Source organism: Acartia tonsa, chromosome 11 (assembly GCF_053477335.1).
Source record: "Acartia tonsa isolate MP-2025a chromosome 11, ASM5347733v1, whole genome shotgun sequence".
Taxonomy (NCBI): Eukaryota; Metazoa; Arthropoda; class Copepoda; order Calanoida; family Acartiidae; genus Acartia; species Acartia tonsa.
In genome coordinates this window covers 2214417-2231889 of record NC_137270.1, presented here as the reverse complement: position 1 = coordinate 2231889, position 17473 = coordinate 2214417, and the positions used below count along the sequence as shown (strand labels likewise).

Genomic DNA, 17473 nt, shown 5'->3' with positions numbered 1-17473 from the left:
GGGAGAGGCCAAGGCGCTGGGTCCAGCCTGGGCTCCGTGGGCGTCCGGCCGCGACTTGACGGGCTCGGCGCTAGGAGAGGCTGAGGCAGCGGAGCCATGCATGGCTCCGGAGGCGGCCGGCCACGACTTGACGGGCACGGCGCCGGGAGAGGCTGATTCCTGGGAGTTGAGTGTGGCTCCGGGTGCATCAGACCGCGACTTGACGGGTCTGGACTCGGGCTTGGCTGGTTGACTGGCTGGGGGTCCCAGGTAGAGGGGGCCAGGTGGACACGGCTGGCCGTTGATAAAGGTGTCGGAGGAGAAGATTGGTTCTGGAGGGCTGGCAATCTCAGGGAACGTTGTTGGCAGGTTCTCCCGCGGCACCTTGGGCACTGGGGGCAACCCCATGGCTAGCAGGTTGGCCCCCTTATGGGCGTTGAGCGCAGCATCCACCCAATGCGTGCCTTTCTCGACCACACGCGGCTGCTCTGGCAGTGGGCCTGGCAGAGGCCCTTCATAACTCAGTTCTCTCTCGGCTGTCTCCCGGTCAATGGGGACGCCACGGAGTGGGATAAACTCCCCACGCACCCACAAGCAAGGTGGTTGCATGTTGAAACAGAGCCTAGTTCCGAACTCCTTGAGAAAATACCCTCCTAGGTTCAGAGGGTGTGAGAGGTTCCGGACCACAGTCACGTGGTAAAGATGGAGTATAAGGGTGTGTGAGACTGCCATATATAATTCTTTCAATTTTCCTATTACCTGGAGGGGCTGGCCTTCCTCGTTAGCAGTCAGGATTTGGGTGTTGTCCGGAATCAACATGCGCTGCACGCCCATTGCGTGCATGAGGTGTTCAGAAATTACAGCAGACCCTGGTACACGGTTGCCAGAATCGATCATGGCATCAACCTGTACATGCTGGGCAGGGTCAGGAGTAGGAAACCTCACCCTGATATGGCAGGGGAAGTGGAGGTCCTGCCCTTGAGACAAGGGAGCCTCCCGTTCGGCTGGGGTTGGCAGAAATTTCGGTGGTGGCCGAACCGCAGCTATGGTGGTATCGCTTACCATGGTGGCTTAGACTGTAGCTTCGAATCACTAGAGCTTATTAATTATCACTGGGTCAACAATTTTATATTTATTTTTATCACTTGGTTGACATTTATACACACTTATGTGTTGTTATCACTAGGAGCTCTAGGTGTGATTCTGGAAGCACTGGCAGCAGGGAATGTCCGTCCTGCAAGGTTCAGAGGGGTGACGGCGGTAGGGAATGACCCGTCCTACAGCGCCGCTGGTTCGAATCCCGAAAATGACGGCAGGGAATGGCCCGTCCTGCAGCGCCTCGGGTTCGAATCCTGGAAGGCAGCGGCAGGGAATGTCCCGTCCTGCCGTGCCTGTGGCTCAAAATCTGCTATCCGTCGCAGTGGTAGGGCTTACTTGTGTGCTGAAGCTTCGCAGCCACACATTGCCTTCTCAAGGAGACCAGCACCCAGCTGTCTGTCTCGTAGGTTTGGCCTAGGTGTCCTGGGGCTTGTCCCAGCTACACTTGCCAATTTAGACTCAGTTCTGTAGCCGTCTGAGCTAAATTATCCGATTACCGTGGCTGCGCACCTAGCGCTACTCCTACATGGTACGGAAAAAGCGTCTTAACTGGCGCTTTTAGCAGGCTAAATCTGCTTGCCGTAGGCCAGAGGCCCACATATTGCGTTCAAAATGATGGAAATTCGACCTAAAAAGGCCGTCTCGCGGGTCAGTTGGCTTCTCAGTTGGCGGCTGATTGTCCCCTTACTTGCAAAAGGGTCCAATCAGAGGTAGAATAGGCTAGTTTCTGTAAGGCTCGATTGAAACACGCTGACACCAAGTTCTGGTAAGCCGAGCGTTCTCGGCCCACAGGGTAACGAGTTCGAATTCAACGAGCCCTAGCCTTTAGTTATTCTACCAAAACAAACAAGCAGGATTCAATCATACAGAAATTATATATTTAACTGAATAATATTTACAAGCAATGTTTACTATATATATACAACAGATTATAACAATGGTTAGGTTTGAAGGGGGTGTGGGACGCTAGGGCTTAGCTCCCGGCGGTAGACAGGCTGTGGGGGCAGCGGTGGTAAAAGGGGAGGCAGCGCCTCCCGGTTATATAAGCGCGTGAGGGGCGCGTGATAGTTGCATGTTTGAGCCCCTCCCCACATTTAGGCAGGCCAGTTTGACCGCTAGATAACGGGGTCAACATCGGTCATGAGATAGATGGTGATATAATAAGATTAGTGCAGTGGGTTTGTTATGATAAGTCACAGCGTAGCAACTCTGTAAACTGCCTGTCCGTCTGGGTGTCGTATTACCACAAAAGTACAAGCGATTCTCATGCAATTAAAAACATTTTTCTATGTCCTGTATAAAGAATTGAAGTAATAACTCATGGTAAATATATTATCCATCATGTGTTCATCCATACTGCAATGCAATACAGGGATCTTTATGGATAAGCCAATGGCCGAAAAATTGATGTGCTTCCCCAATAATAATACACAAAATTACCCCTTTTGTAGATTAAAATTAGTGGTTGAAACATTTGAACCTTAACTTAATAAACCAACCAATCAAAAATCAGGAGTCCCCAAATTTGTTGTGCCATCGAATAAGAAACCGTTGCAATAAAACTTTGGGCACTAGTGTAATAAACAGCCCATTGTCCCCCCTCTCTCTCTCTATGTCTAAATAGTTGTACGACGCCCTTGGCCTTTTAGCCCTAGTATGTCCTCCCAAGGGAATAACTCCATCTCAATGTAGGGTTTAGAATAAAATGGAATTCAAAAGAAAAGTAATGTCTACACTAAATACAAACATATACAAACCAGGGAGGGATGGGTTATTGGGCTGTTTATTATACTAGTACCCAAAGTTTTTTAATAAGGTTTTTTTATTCGTTGGCTTATCAACTTTGGATACTTTTAATGAATTTTGATTGATTGGTTCATTAAGTTGATTTTCAAGCACTAATTGTAATATTAAGAAGGGGTTACTCTGTGTATAATCATAGGGAATGTACATCAATTTATCGACCATTGTCATTTCCCTGCAGATCCGGGTATACAAACATAAGTGCATACATTAGAATCCTTAGTGTTTTCAAAAGCAAAGCTGCTCTACAAAGCTAAGGAGTGGTCAGTTGATCAGTATTTTTATCAGGGATCTGAAGGGATATGACAATGTCAGATAAATTGTAGTGTACCCTCAATTATGATGCACATTTGGGTTAAAACGTGGACCAGACTCGAAATAGTCTACATATACCTTTATTGGTCAGTTTATCAGGCCGCAATGCAATGTGTAAAATCAAGTGATAAAATAAATCAACAATCAAAAAATAGAGAACTTGATATATTAGGTTTTAATGTCTTAGGTAATGATTCTTGTCTTAAATCCCTAAGATAGGAAAGTTTTCAGTTTGATAAAAATTTTAATATATTAAGTCTGTCAATTTTTATGAATAAAAAATATATAGTTTAGTTTTCGCATCTATACAAAATACATACATACATACACAAAGAAAGAAAAAAAAATTTTAAAAAATATTTTTTAATGTTTATTATCCTCTGACAGGCATATTTGACCAATCTTTTGTGATATAAACTTTCATATTAAAATACAAAATCTATATTTTACCCCTTTGGTATATTTTTCAGCCTTTTTCACCGGGAGGTAGGGGACATTGGACTGTTTATTTTACTAGTCCCCAAAGTTTTGAAATAACATCGTTGGCTTAACAAGTTAGGGGATTTTTATTGGCTGGTTTATTAAGTTGAGTGTCCAAACGTTTTAACCACGAATTGTAATCTACAAATGGGGTAATTTTGTGTATCATCATTGGGGATTCTTGTCCTTGTTTTATTCAGCAGCCTAGTTGAAACATTTCAGATTCACGAAAGAATATTTAATACCAGAGATCTAATGGGATAAGACAATGGCCGCTAATATAAATACATCCCAATGATGCTACACATAATTAACTCTTTTGTAGATGACAACTATTGGTTGACGCGTTTGGACACATCAACCAATCAAAATTAATAAAAAGTCTCCAAAGTTGTTTAGCAAACGAATAAAAAACGACACATTATTAAAAACTTTGGGGACTATCTAATAAACAACCCCTTCCTTCCTGTTTTAATAGACTCATCTTGAAATGTTTCCTTTATACTTGTAGTATAATGTAGTGTATTCAGTTAGTTTACTATGGAATTAAAGTGGAATTTTAGAATTAAAAATTAGTACTAACAATTTATTACACCAATCCCCTAAGTTTTATAATAACGGGTTCTTATTAATTCGCCTAACAATTTTGGGGACTTGACTGGTTGTTTCATTAAATTCAGTGTTCAAACTTTTCAACCACTAATTTAAATCTACAGATGGGGTAATTTTACATACCATCATTGAGGATGTACATCTATTTGTCAGCAAGAAATAAAATGTTAATAAGAACGTTCTGGAACATATTATTTTGTCTGGTAGAAAAGTTTATTAGATGTCCTAATTATAACCAACACAAATTTACCCCTTCTTAGATTATAAGTTGTAGTCGAAACGTTCAGATACGCAACTAGATGAACCAACCAAAAGTCTTAAAGGTTGTTAAGTCAAGAAATAAGAAAACGTTATTTATTAATAGACATAAGGAACTAGTGTAATAAACAGTTTAAAGTTTATTTTATATCATTAAAATATAGAAATGTTCCACTTTGTAGATGTAGAATTGCAATTATTTAATTCCTCCAAGTAAACAAAAAGAAAAACAGTGACGCTGCACAAATTCTCTTTTTTCCTCACTAATTGAGACTTTTTTCTGTAAAAATATTCAGGGGTCTAAAGGGATAAGACAATGGCCGATAAATTGGTGGACATCCCCTATGGTGATACACAAAATTACCCCCTTCTTTAGAGGTTGAAAGTGACAAAAAGTCCATATTAAAATCGATGGATTAAAATCTAAGGATATGTTTTTAAACTGTTATCATTTAGCTACATGCTACGAAGTCGGTGCTTTAATAGAATTAAACATTTTTGCTTTATTCGTCTGTTGTCTGAAAAAAATCATCAAAAGTTTGTACATTTTGTTTTCAGATGAGATATCCCTGTTTTGATACGGAATCTGACTCTTGTATATTCTATGAGCACAACTAGACAGATTTTTATCAAGTCAAGACATAATACAAGACCATTACAACTATGCATTTATTATCAGGGATCTACAGGGATAAGATAATGGATGATAAATTGACGTACATACCCAAATTTCCCCTTCTGTAGATTACAATTAGTGGGTGAATTGTTTAGACACTTAACTTAATAAACCAACCAATCAAAATTCAATAATGTTCCCAAAGTTGTTAAGCCAACTAATAAGAACACGCTATTATAAAACTTTGGGGACTAGTGTAATAAACAACCCATTGTCCCATCTCTCTCTCTCTCTCTCTCTCTCTCTCTCTCTCTCTCTCTCTCTCTCTCTCTCTCTCTCTCTCTGGGGACTAAAGCATTCAAATTTAGAGAATTTCACTCTGCCTATCATTTAGGTTCTGTTCCTAAAGAATATAGATATAGTTCTTAAAATCCACTTTCTTTTGGTTACAACCTAAAAATCAGTTGTACTCCGACAAATTTATGAAATAAATCTATATTATAGATGTATAACCAGACAACTACCTGATCCCCCTGTTGGGGACCTTTTTCTTCTGCTAGCAAATTGCTTTCTTCTCTTTTGTACCGACTTGGCTGTGTTAATACTTGTTGAGATAAACCTCCAATGTTTTTTCCATGTTTAGGTAATGATGAAGAAACAACAAGATGCAGCTGAACTCAAAGGATTCAAAGTCAAAGGGTAAGAATTTTAATTTAATTTTCAAGGAACAAGTACCAACAATATTAGCCATGAGGATCGCAACAATAAAAAGTTCAAATTTAAAACCATTTGTGTATTATATAAACTTAAGATAGCAGTAATTAAGACTGTTAAATTCGTATTTGAAAACTACGAGATGTTTGTCTGACTGACTGTCTTTGTGTACCCTGTGTTACTTTCCGCTGGACCGATTGGGTTCTCTTTTACAGTGATGTCTCTTAAAGGTCCATAAAAAGTTTATAGTATTTTTGGATGAAGGTAACTGCACTCATAAGAAAATTAATTTTAACTTTTTTCTAAACTTAAATGGATGATCGACTTTTTCAATTTCATAGGTTTATGTCAACTAAATGGCTTTCATAAAAAGTGGTCATGGCTATTTTTACCATATTTACGTTAAATTTTTTTTTAAAAATGGTAATGAGGAAAATAATTTCTAATTTTATTTATTTAGAGATGAGAAGTGCAACGGTTCAATAGCCGCCGCTAAAGCATAAAAAATCTTCAAAAAAAATCAAATAAAATTCATTTGTGGCGCTTTTTATATGATATATATATAAAGTATTGTATCAAAAAGGCTTTGGTCCTGAATTCATTGAGATTGAAGATATATAAAAGATAGAAAAAAGAAGAAAGACTCTTTGTGTAATTTTTATGTTTGTGAATTTTGTCAAATTTAAAATGGTGGATTGTTAAGAATTGTATATTGCTGTAATAACTATATTTGCATATTAAGCCAATACAAACATCCATGGCCCATTAATTTTCTTATACAAATATGATACAGGGTGACCAAGAAAAGCTTCATATATTTTCCAGTTTTGTGAGACAACCAGAAGAAATTTTATAATAAAAATATGGATTTGTTCAAGTATTTTTTTTATCTCTAACAGTGCAGTGTTAGAAAGTTAGAAAAAAAACCAAGATCTAAAAAAAACTTGAAAAAATTTCGTTTTTTTTCAGTGGGACACCCTGTATATAGTTATATACTAGTAGTTTATTTATCTATTTCAAACTGAATTATGTTTATCCCTCTGAAATTATTTAATAAAGGCATTGTATAAAATATTTATATATACACTAAAAAGCCATTTAAAACCTCATTTGTAAATGTTGTATAATATTAAAATTAATTGAATCTTTGATGTGTTGTATTATTGGTACCTTCAAAACCATATTCAAATTTATCTACTTAAATATGTTCTAATAAAATTAACATAGTTTTTGTAAATATATATTATATATTGTTTGTTCTAAAGGAAAGCATTATCAAGATGCATTTCAAAAATATAAGTTTTATCAAATGGGAACTTTAAAAGCATGAAGCAATTTATAAATAAATTTTATGTGAACTAAAAATTTTAAAAAGTTATATTTTGTTGTATTGAAAATTATCAATATATACTCATACATTTCCTTATGCAAAGGTGAAATAAACAAGAACATCTTATCGTAAATATAACTTTTTTAGATTATTTTTTATATACCAAAAATTATAAAAAGAGTTTTGAGATTAAAAAATGAAATTATATAAACAAAAAGTAAAAAAGAAATTAATTTATTAACTTCAGACTGTTTTCAGACCCATCCTTTAGCACATTTGTTAACATATAATTTTAAACTTAAATTAACCCACTACAAAACAAACAAAAGTTAAAAGTAAAAGGTATTATTTAAGCAATATGATAACATTTATTTATCCTGCTAAATCATTTAATTATTTAACTTTTATTCAAGGTGCCAAAATATTTGATCTACTACACCTTTCCAACTTTGTTTTAGTGTTGTGTGTAAGTTTATTTTGAATCATTATGAAAAATGATATTCTAGTACCTATATTATTCCCTTAATAAGAAAAAAAGTATTTTTAGACCTTAAAAATTTTATTTTATATTTGTTGTTGGATTTTGGTAACTTTAATTCTCTAGATAATGAACTAAACTAATAGGGCGTTGCTACAAAAGATCTAATTTACAAAGGCCTAATACTATAAAAGACATATATTACAAAAGTTTTATGTAAATCAGACCTTATGTAAATTGATCTTTTGTGGCAACACCACATTTGGGGCTTTTAAAACTTAATTTTTATTTTTGATTATTGCTCAATGTGAATTAAAAAATAAATAGTTTTCTTTTATAAAGAAAAAAACTACCAAATATGATATTTTAGGATAAACTCTCGATTTAATTCTTTAAAAAAAGAATGGTAATAATTGAAATAGCTTCCCTATGGCAAGTAGATACATAATCATAATCATTATAAGCTAGAACTACATAATCATTTTTATTTAATTACTTAGAATATGTTGGCAAAATAAGTAAAATCAAACCAACCCATACATATGTTGTTTTCTAAAAATCCTGTATTTCTAGACCCAAAAAGTTTAAGGAAGTTGCCATACAAAAGAAAATAAATAGAATCTTGCTTTTTTGATAAAGAATTGTTTGAAATAAAAAAAGGTTTCTTGCAACTTGCAAGATATTTGATTTTCTAGATTCCATGGTATTTTGAGGAAAAAAACATCATTTTATTACATTCTCTCTTGCAAGAAGGAACAGATAGGATTATGGATTTACAAAATATATTCTATAATAAAATGAACTTTTAAAGGGGTTTTATTTTGTCATGGAAACATGCTCTAGACTTTTTTGGTATATTAATACAGAATATAAAATATTTTATTAGCTTGATTTATGTTAAAATTAGAAATAACAAAATATATAAAAATTCTGACAATATATTTGTGTTGTAAAACTTATTGTTAATATAATTGTTTATATAGATATTTATCAATGCATGAATAAATGTAGCTTTTTACCTGGACTTTTTTATTAGTAGTAGAGTTGCTTAGCTACTCTTGAAATATTTTGTCTATATAAGTCACTTATGACTATTAATTTTAAATTCTAAAAAATATTATAAAAGAAATATTATATTATACTAGTAGCTGCGGTCCTAGCATCTAGGGACTCTGTATTAAATTTTTTTTTAGATATCCAAAAACTATCCCTTTGAGACTTTCATCTAAAAATAAAATTACTAAATTTTTTCAGTAGTTATTGAGATCTTTAGCTTCAGACAAATAAACCTTACTATTTTATGTAAAAGGGAAAGACATACAAAAAGTATACGTTGATATAAATACAGACACATAGTTTAATCTTTTTTAAAGATTGTTCCTTGGTCCAAAAAAATATTAGCTTAAAAGCCTAAAATACCTATTTATTTTTATTTGTACATACAATGAATTTTTTTTTTAATTGAAATAATTGCTCTTGGTTACTCTTTTCTCAGCCACTTTGTGGTGGTAAAAATAAATGTATAAATATAGATGTATAACCCAGACAACTACCTGGGTCTAGTGTTGGGGACCTTTTTTGACTGCTAGCAAATTGCTTTCTGAACTTTTGTAGCTTGTTAATAATTCTGACGCTAATGACTGATATTCAATGAACCAATTAAAAGTCGTTATCCACGGGGTGGGGTCATACATTTTCTATTATTACCCCTCTATTCTTTTACTCTAAGTGAAAATAATTATTTGTTGGTTAATCTTTTCTCAGCCACTTTGTGGTGGTTAATAGTTAATAACTTGATAGTTGTATACATCAGGGATCTAAAGGGATAAGACGATGGCCGATAAATGTACATTTCCATTAATGATATACAAAATTACTCCTTCTGTAGATTACAATTAGTGGTTGAAATGTTTGGACACTCAACAAAATGATCCAACCAATCAAAATTCCAAATTTGTCAGTTGTTATGCTAACATTTAAGAAAACGTTATTATAAAACTTTGGTTACTAGTGTGATATACAGCCCATTGTCCCCTCCCTCCCTCCCTGTGTGGGACGCGACAGTGATACAAAGTTTAAATTATTTATCTTATTTTCTCTCTGTGTAGATAAAAAGTTGAGACTGAAAGTTTGTTAATATATTATTCAAATATATGTGAAACTGGTGCACCAATAAAACAGCAAATAATAACAAGGATGACAACATCCATAAAAGCAAAGCTCTGAAATGGTAGAACATTAACACTTGTAGTGTCAGAACTGAATAATCAGAATATAAATGTTTAAGAGTCGAAGCAAAATTGTAAGTAAATTTGTTGAAAAACTGCTTGATACAGGATAATGTTTATTGGCATAATGTTTTAGGACTTGATTATATAGTTGATTCGCTTATGATGTTGTACTTTGTTGTCCTAGGAATCAGTATACCAAAAATCAGATCAATCGGATAATTAGATCATAGATTATAGAGTTGCTACGCTTTCTAAATTGTACCTAACTACTACAGGGATCACCATGCAAAGTTTGAAATCGATAGGACAATTCTAACATGCTTAAATTAACGAAAAATGCTATCCGTTACGGACGCACGTACCGTACCTAATTATAGAAAAGCTTCCCTTTAAAAAAAAAGTAAGCTTTTTTTGTCTGTAGCAAAGGATCTCAATAACCGAACAACATATATGGGTCTCCTTTACAGTGAAGATAATATGGGTCCTGGGAAGGTTTTTGATTTTTTTGGGGGGGAGTGTATCTCCACGCTCTAAAATAAAATTCTACCCCTCTTAAAAACTTAAATCAAAATTGGGGGGAGGTGAAGTCGACTCTCCCCCTCAATTTTAACGATGCTGGAGGCGTATCCGCTTGTGTAAAAATAAAGCGCAGTAATAACAAGTAATAAAAGTTTATTTAAAAGCAAGCCGAAAAACTATCTACAAGAAGATAGAAATATCAAAAATGTGATCAATATATAAAAGTAACAGGACTTGTTTTTTCTGTAACCGCTGAACCGATTTGATTTTTTGCTTTTTCTATTTGAAACCAAAATCAAAAGTTAGGGGGTCAAATCCCCCCCCCCCCCTCCTTCCAACCTCAGTGGCCGTTAAAGGCCTCAAGGTCGTAGCCTCCAGTTTTAAGATAAATGGATAAATCACTTCATTGTAGAAACTCTATGAGAAGTGTCTATTTATTTATCTGGATATTTGATAAACACTCAAAATAGAATTAAAAATTGGTTTTTGGCTTTAAAAAAATACACAAAACCATACAAAAACAATATGTTTTTTAAATAAGAATATGTGCAACCCCAATCTAACGGGATAAGACAATTGCCGATAAATTAATGTATTTACTCAATGATGATACACAAATTTATCCCTTTTGTAGATTACAATTTTTGGAGGAAAAGTTTGGACACTCGATTTAGTACAATAACCATTCAAAATTCAAACAAAAGTCCCCAATGTTGTTAGACCAACGAAAAAGAAAACGTTATTATAAAACTTTGGGGACTAGTGCATTAAACAGCCCAATGTGATCTCCATCTCTGGTTTAATTAATCACACACTGTGGGCTACAATTGAATCAAGACAAAAGTAAGTGCCGAGCCCTGGGACCTATGTAGGGTGAAAATAGACATAAATCCTTGATGATTCCAGGTGGAGACAAAATATTCTAGCGGGGTCTTTTGGTTTTTTTTCAATTTAAAGTTCTGAAAAAAAATTGAAAAAAAATATGAAAATCTTTAATAAAAAACAAACAAAAAATAATTTGTAATATTTTTTTTTTACTAAAAGATACAAACAACTTATATAAATACTATAAGCTTTAAAAAAATCACAATTTTCAAATTTAGACTTTCAATATAAAGATTTGTAGAAAAAACCTAACAACAAATTCTAACATATTTCTGATCAACATAGCAATAAAACGTCTTTTGCAAAATCTTTATCATCAAAAATAAATAGCACTTACTAAAGACTTTTTTTCATTTAAACTTATACTTTTCACATTAATTAACTTTAAAGATTGATTTTTTCTAAAAGAAAGGTTGCGTGATTTTTTATTCATAATTAATTGCCTAATTTTGAGATTCAGATAAAAAACCTTACTGCTTTATATCATTGGATACTCTACTAGCAGCGGCTACGCCTCTAGAGGCATATAGGGACCCTTAGGTTGGGGGGGGGAAGACGAACCCCCCTTACAATTACAGTTTTTTTAATGAAAAAGTTAAAAACATTTATTTTGGAGAGTTAATTCTCTTGGGATAGTGATGGTACCCTTCCCCAAAATAGTTATAAACCTTACCAGGACATAAGAAGCTACTATGTAAAGGAGAACCATATTGGTTCAGTGGTTAGTGAGATCCCTTGGTGCACAAAGACTCACATAGAACATGTTACTTTATTATAAAGATACATATATACACAGAAACTCTACAATCAGAGTATGTCTGTTTGTTCATCTGTCTGTATAAAAACATTACAGAATATATTTATTTGGTACTAGCGGCTACGCCCCTTGAGGCCTTTAGGGGCACTTGAGAGGGGAAGAAGTGGTTGAATTCTACAACTAGATTTTTATTTTAGACTTAAAAAGAAAAAAAAAATTTTTGTGTGTGAAATGGGGTCCTTTTCCTTTTTTTTGATTTCTCCTAGGATGGTGGAGGTACCCTCCCAAAATAAGTTATAAACCTTCTAAGAACCAATGAGAAGCTACATAGAAAAAAAAGAACCATTGATCATTGTTAATTACTATTCAGGGATCTAAAGGGATAAGACAATGACCGCTAAATTGATTGACATTCCCAAATATGATACATGGATAACCCTTCTGTATGTTTCAGTTAATGGTTGAAATGTTGGGCACTTAATTTAATAATCCAACCAAACAAAAATCGCAACAGGTCCCCTAAGTAGTTAAGCCAACGAATAACAAATTCCTATATTAAACTATGGGGACTAGTCTAATAAACAGCCCATTGTCCCATCTTGCTCTGATTAATATATTTTTGTATCTGTATGTTACACCTGCTAATTTCTTTATTTGTATTCTTTTAAACTTAAGAGCTTCACTAATTATGGATGTTGTCTTTTTCCCTTGTTAAATCCAATTACCTAATACTGGATATTCTTTGAGGTTGATAATTACAATTATATTTTATTAAATGGAAAAAGAACAATTTAATTATAATTCAAGATAAAAATTATTTTATCACTAGCGGTTTTGCCCCTAGAGGCATCTAGGGGCCCTTGACAAGTGGGGGGAAGTTGACCCCTCCCCTACTTTCAGTTTTAGTATGTAAAAGAAAAATTTTTTTTTAAATGTTGGGTAGGAACTAATTTTTTCTAAACTCAAAACTTCTCAGGTCCATGATAAACTTGAACCATGAAGAACTATATCAGTTAAGCGGTTACAAAGAATCTTCGGTACCGACAGACACCCTCACACACACACACAGACAAACAGACAGACACAGAAACTGTTACTTTTATATAAGGATTAATAGACACTAAACTACTCCTTAATATGTTGATCCAATTATCAGTCTAAAAGATAGGTCAATAAAGAAGAACCAAATTGGTCCAGCGGTTAGCAAGAACTTTAGGCACAGACAGAAAAAACACACGGACATCCTATCTTTTTTATACAGGGATATAACTTTTAAACGATAGGAAAATTTTTTTTTTCCAGATGATATTTCTCTCCCTGCTTTAAAGCACTATTTATGATACAAAATAGATTGATGTCTGTTTGTCCATCTTTCTGATGCTTAAGAACTGATATGGTTCTTTTTTTACTTTACTATGTAGCTTCTCCTGGGTCCTTGGAAGGTTTATAACTTCTTTTGAGAAAGAGAAGAGAAATCGCCCCTTAAAAAAGGACCTCAACACACAAAAAAAACTTTTTCTTTTTAAGCCTAAAATAAAAATATAGTTGTTGAATTCAACCCCTTCTTCACCTCTTAAGTGCCCCTAAAGGCCTCTAAGGGCGTAGCCGCTATAGCAAAATAAATATGTTTTGTATTGTTTTTTATACAGACGGATAAACAAACAGACATACTCTGATTGTAGAGTTTCTGTGTATATATGTATCTTTATAATAAAGTAACATGTTCTATGTGAGTCTTTGTGAACTATGGTTCTCCTTTACATGGTAGCTTTTCATATGTCCTGGTAAGGTTTATAACTATTTTAGGAAAGGGTACCACCACTATCCCAAGAGAATTAACTCTCCAAAATAAATGTTTTTGACTTATTCATTAAAAAAAACTGTAATTGTAAGGGGGGTTCGACTTCCCCCCCAACCCAAGGGCCTCATATGCCTCTAGAGGCGTAGCCGCTGCTAGTAGAGTATCCAGTAATATAAAGTAGTAAAGTTTTTTATCTGAATCTCAAAATTAGGCAATTAATTATGAATAAAAAAATCACGCAACCTTTCTTTTAGAAAAAATCAATCTTTAAAGTTAATTAATGTGAAAAGTATAAGTTTAAATGAAAAAAAGTCTTTAGTAAGTGCTATTTATTTTTGATTATAAAGATTTTGCAAAAGACGTTTTATTGCTATGTTGATCAGAAATATGTTAGAATTTGTTGTTAGGTTTTTTCTACAAATCTTTATATTGAAAGTCTAAATTTGAAAATTGTGATTTTTTTAAAGCTTATAGTATTTAAATAAGTTGTTTGTATCTTTTGGTAAAAAAAAATATTGAAAATTATTTTTTGTTTGTTTTTTATTAAAGATTTTCATATTTTTTTTCAATTTTTTTTCAGAACTTTAAATTGAAAAAAAACCAAAAGACCCCGCTAAAATATTTTGTCTCCGCCTGGAATCATCAAGGATTTATGTCTATTTTCACCCTACATAGGTCCCAGGGCTCGGCACTTACTTTTGTCTTGATTCAATTGTAGCCCACAGTGCACAGAATATAAAAGCTAATAAAAAACAACTGTGTCCCAACTTATATCAATACAGGGAGGGAGGGGACATTGGGCTTTTAATTGCAATAGTCCCCAAATTTTTACAATAACGTTTTCTTACGAAAACTTTGGGGACTTTTATTAAAGCTTTATTGGTTGATTTAGTGTCCAACCGTTTCAAGTACTAATTGTAAAGAAAGGGTAATTTTGTGTATCATCATTGGGGCTTTACATTATTCACATTGTCTTATCCCTAATATTAATATGTTATTTATGACCTTGTGCCAAAAAGTTAAATTCCAATATACGAATTTGAAAAAAGAATTTTTCTCAAGTTTTTGATTAGATGAGTGACTTTCAGAAATAAAAACTTTGGTGTTAGTTTATACATAAATGTAATATACTTGCGAAAAATATTAAAATTTCTCAAAACTCTTAATTTATTTTTTTCCTTTTCAACTTATGTTTTTTAAGTACCTCTCAATTACCCGCGACAATTTCGTCAATTTAGGTTGCTAACATGGACATCTTTTATTGATCAGCTCGATCATCCAGTAGGAGGGGAGGGGATTGGGTAAAAGGGGTGGATTGGGGGTATCGTTATTTTAGCCAGTTATTAGTTTCACTTTAGTAGAGTACATGAAAATCTGGTGTAAGATCCAAGTAATTATAGACTATTATAGACAGTTTGACTTTATTAAAGCATTTGATACGATGCAATATAGCCATAGGGTTTCGTTATTTTAGCCAGTTATGGGTTTCACTTTTGTAGAGTACATGAAATCTGGTGCAAGATCCAAGTAATTATAGACAATTATAGACAGTTTGACTTTATTAAGCATTTGATACTATGCAATATAGAGCCGCATACAGTACATATATGATAAATCTTTACCTTTATTACTACATATTATCATTAATAAAACCCGCGATTGTGGCTCAACACGTAGCGCATCCGCTCGTCGTCGGGAAGGTGATCGAATCTCGGTCCGACACCACGTCATAACTAAAGACGTTAAAAATGGTTCCCACTGCTACTATGTCAGATGCGCGACGTAAATAGTGAGAGTGGGGGGAATGCCTTGGCCCAAAACAGGCGCAACTCGTTACCATGCACAGTTGGGACTTCTCAGACAAAGGTCATGCATCTCATAGAGTTGGTTGTCTGATGGGCGATTGTACGCTTTACACCGCATTCATAAGCGGAGTATGTTTCAAGGTGCGTGGAGAGAGGTATAGTTACCTATTACCCGAAGCGACACCGAGCTCCCTAGAGTCTTAACATCATCTCAATAATACAAGAAACAAAATTTAGATTTAAATATTTTAGAATATATATTGTTTTATATCTAAAATTAGTTTTATGATCAAAGGATATAATCTGTATTTCACCTAAACTAACTTGTTCATACTATCATCTTGACTAACTATCTATTCAATCAGTGGCATGCGTTAGAAGGTTAAGAGGGCTGTAAACACCCCCCTAAAAATTGAAATTTGAAACGCCCTTTTTTTGAAGCTCTTTATAGTACACCATACAATTTGAATGTGAAATGACCAATACACAGACTAATAATGCAGGCCAATATACATTTTAATTGACAAATGGTAGGCCAGTATGACGTCTGTATAAAAAGCTTCCTTTTTTCTCCTTTTCTTACACCTAATGGTTTCTCACACTTAACCCCCATCCACCCCCCCCCCCCACCTCTGTGAATCGCTGTGTACGCCACTGATTCAAGTCTTAGACTAAACAAATGCTCTGCCAAATTATCAAGTTTTCAAGGGTCTTTAACTAAAAACCAGGGATGTCAACAATTAAATAATTTTCCGTAGATCAAAATTTATTTTTTCATTTAGATATCTTTAAAAATTAAATACAGTCAACACAGTTTAGTTTAGTTAAATTTTAAGAAGCAAACGTCATGAAAAGTGTCTTTTTTCGGAGAGAGAGAGAGAGAGAGGGGACAATGGGCTGTTTATTACAATAGTCCTTAAAGTTTTATAATAATGTTTTCTTATTCGTTGGCTCAACAAATTTGGGGAATTTGATGAATTTTGATTGGTTGATTCATTTAATTTAATTTTATTCTTTAATCTACTGAAGGGGTAATTATGTGCTTCATAATTGGGATGTAAATTATTGGCCATTGTCTTATCCCTTTAGATCCCTGGCATATTAGGAGGAAAATTAAATAAAAATGGGGGCATATTTTGAAATTAATTCTACGCCTACAAATACAAAGGCTAGGCCGGGGTAAGGTTAAGTCCAAATATAACTTTAAATCCTTTAGACTTTCGTCCAATGTAAATATGGTAGTACAGACACAAATCTTTCTATTTCATTGTCTATCTATCTGTCTATCTATCTTTATATAAAGACAAATATAACTTTATATCCTTTTGAATCCAACATCAATATAGAACAGACATTAAGAAATATTGTTAGCTTTATTTGAACCCCTAAAATAGGATCTTAATTCAGAATTAGACTTACAAAAATATTTTACCCTTTAGCGCAGGTATCCTTTAATTAGCTATGTCCGAACGTCAGTCCGTCAGTCCAAACGTCGTAATACTTTATACTGTACACTAGCGGTTTCGGCCCTAGCCTCTAGGGGCTTTGCTTCCAAGAGCTTTGATTAACCTATTTTTGTGTTATTTAGATTTAACAAGAAAGAGTAAAAAAAGATCATTTTTTTTTTCGATGGGAGGGGGGGAATTTTTTTGGAGAAAAGAAATTAGCTTAAAACCATCACAGGACCAGTAGGTATATTCCCTTAAGAGTAGAGTCCAATCGGTTCAGTGGTTACTAAGATCTTAACCCTTACAGATCGGGGGGGGGGTCATATTGACCCCCCCTCTCTAGT

General features: G+C 34.1%; 2 protein-coding genes across 2 annotated transcripts in view; both read left to right on the top strand.

Moving 5' to 3' along the window:
* The window catches only part of LOC145331580 (potassium voltage-gated channel protein Shab-like), a 133290-nt gene extending 124589 nt beyond the window's left edge, over window positions 1-8701 (top strand). The window contains exons 21-22 of the mRNA XM_080176325.1: window positions 5805-5860; window positions 6336-8701. Of these exons, the coding sequence (XP_080032451.1) occupies window positions 5805-5860; window positions 6336-6378 (99 nt within the window). The 3' untranslated portion in view covers window positions 6379-8701. The remainder of the gene's footprint in view (window positions 1-5804; window positions 5861-6335) is intronic.
* Window positions 1-17473, top strand: part of LOC145331579 (long-chain-fatty-acid--CoA ligase ACSBG2-like) — a 292684-nt gene that overhangs the window by 62003 nt on the left and 213208 nt on the right. The gene's annotated exons all lie outside the window — the stretch shown is intronic.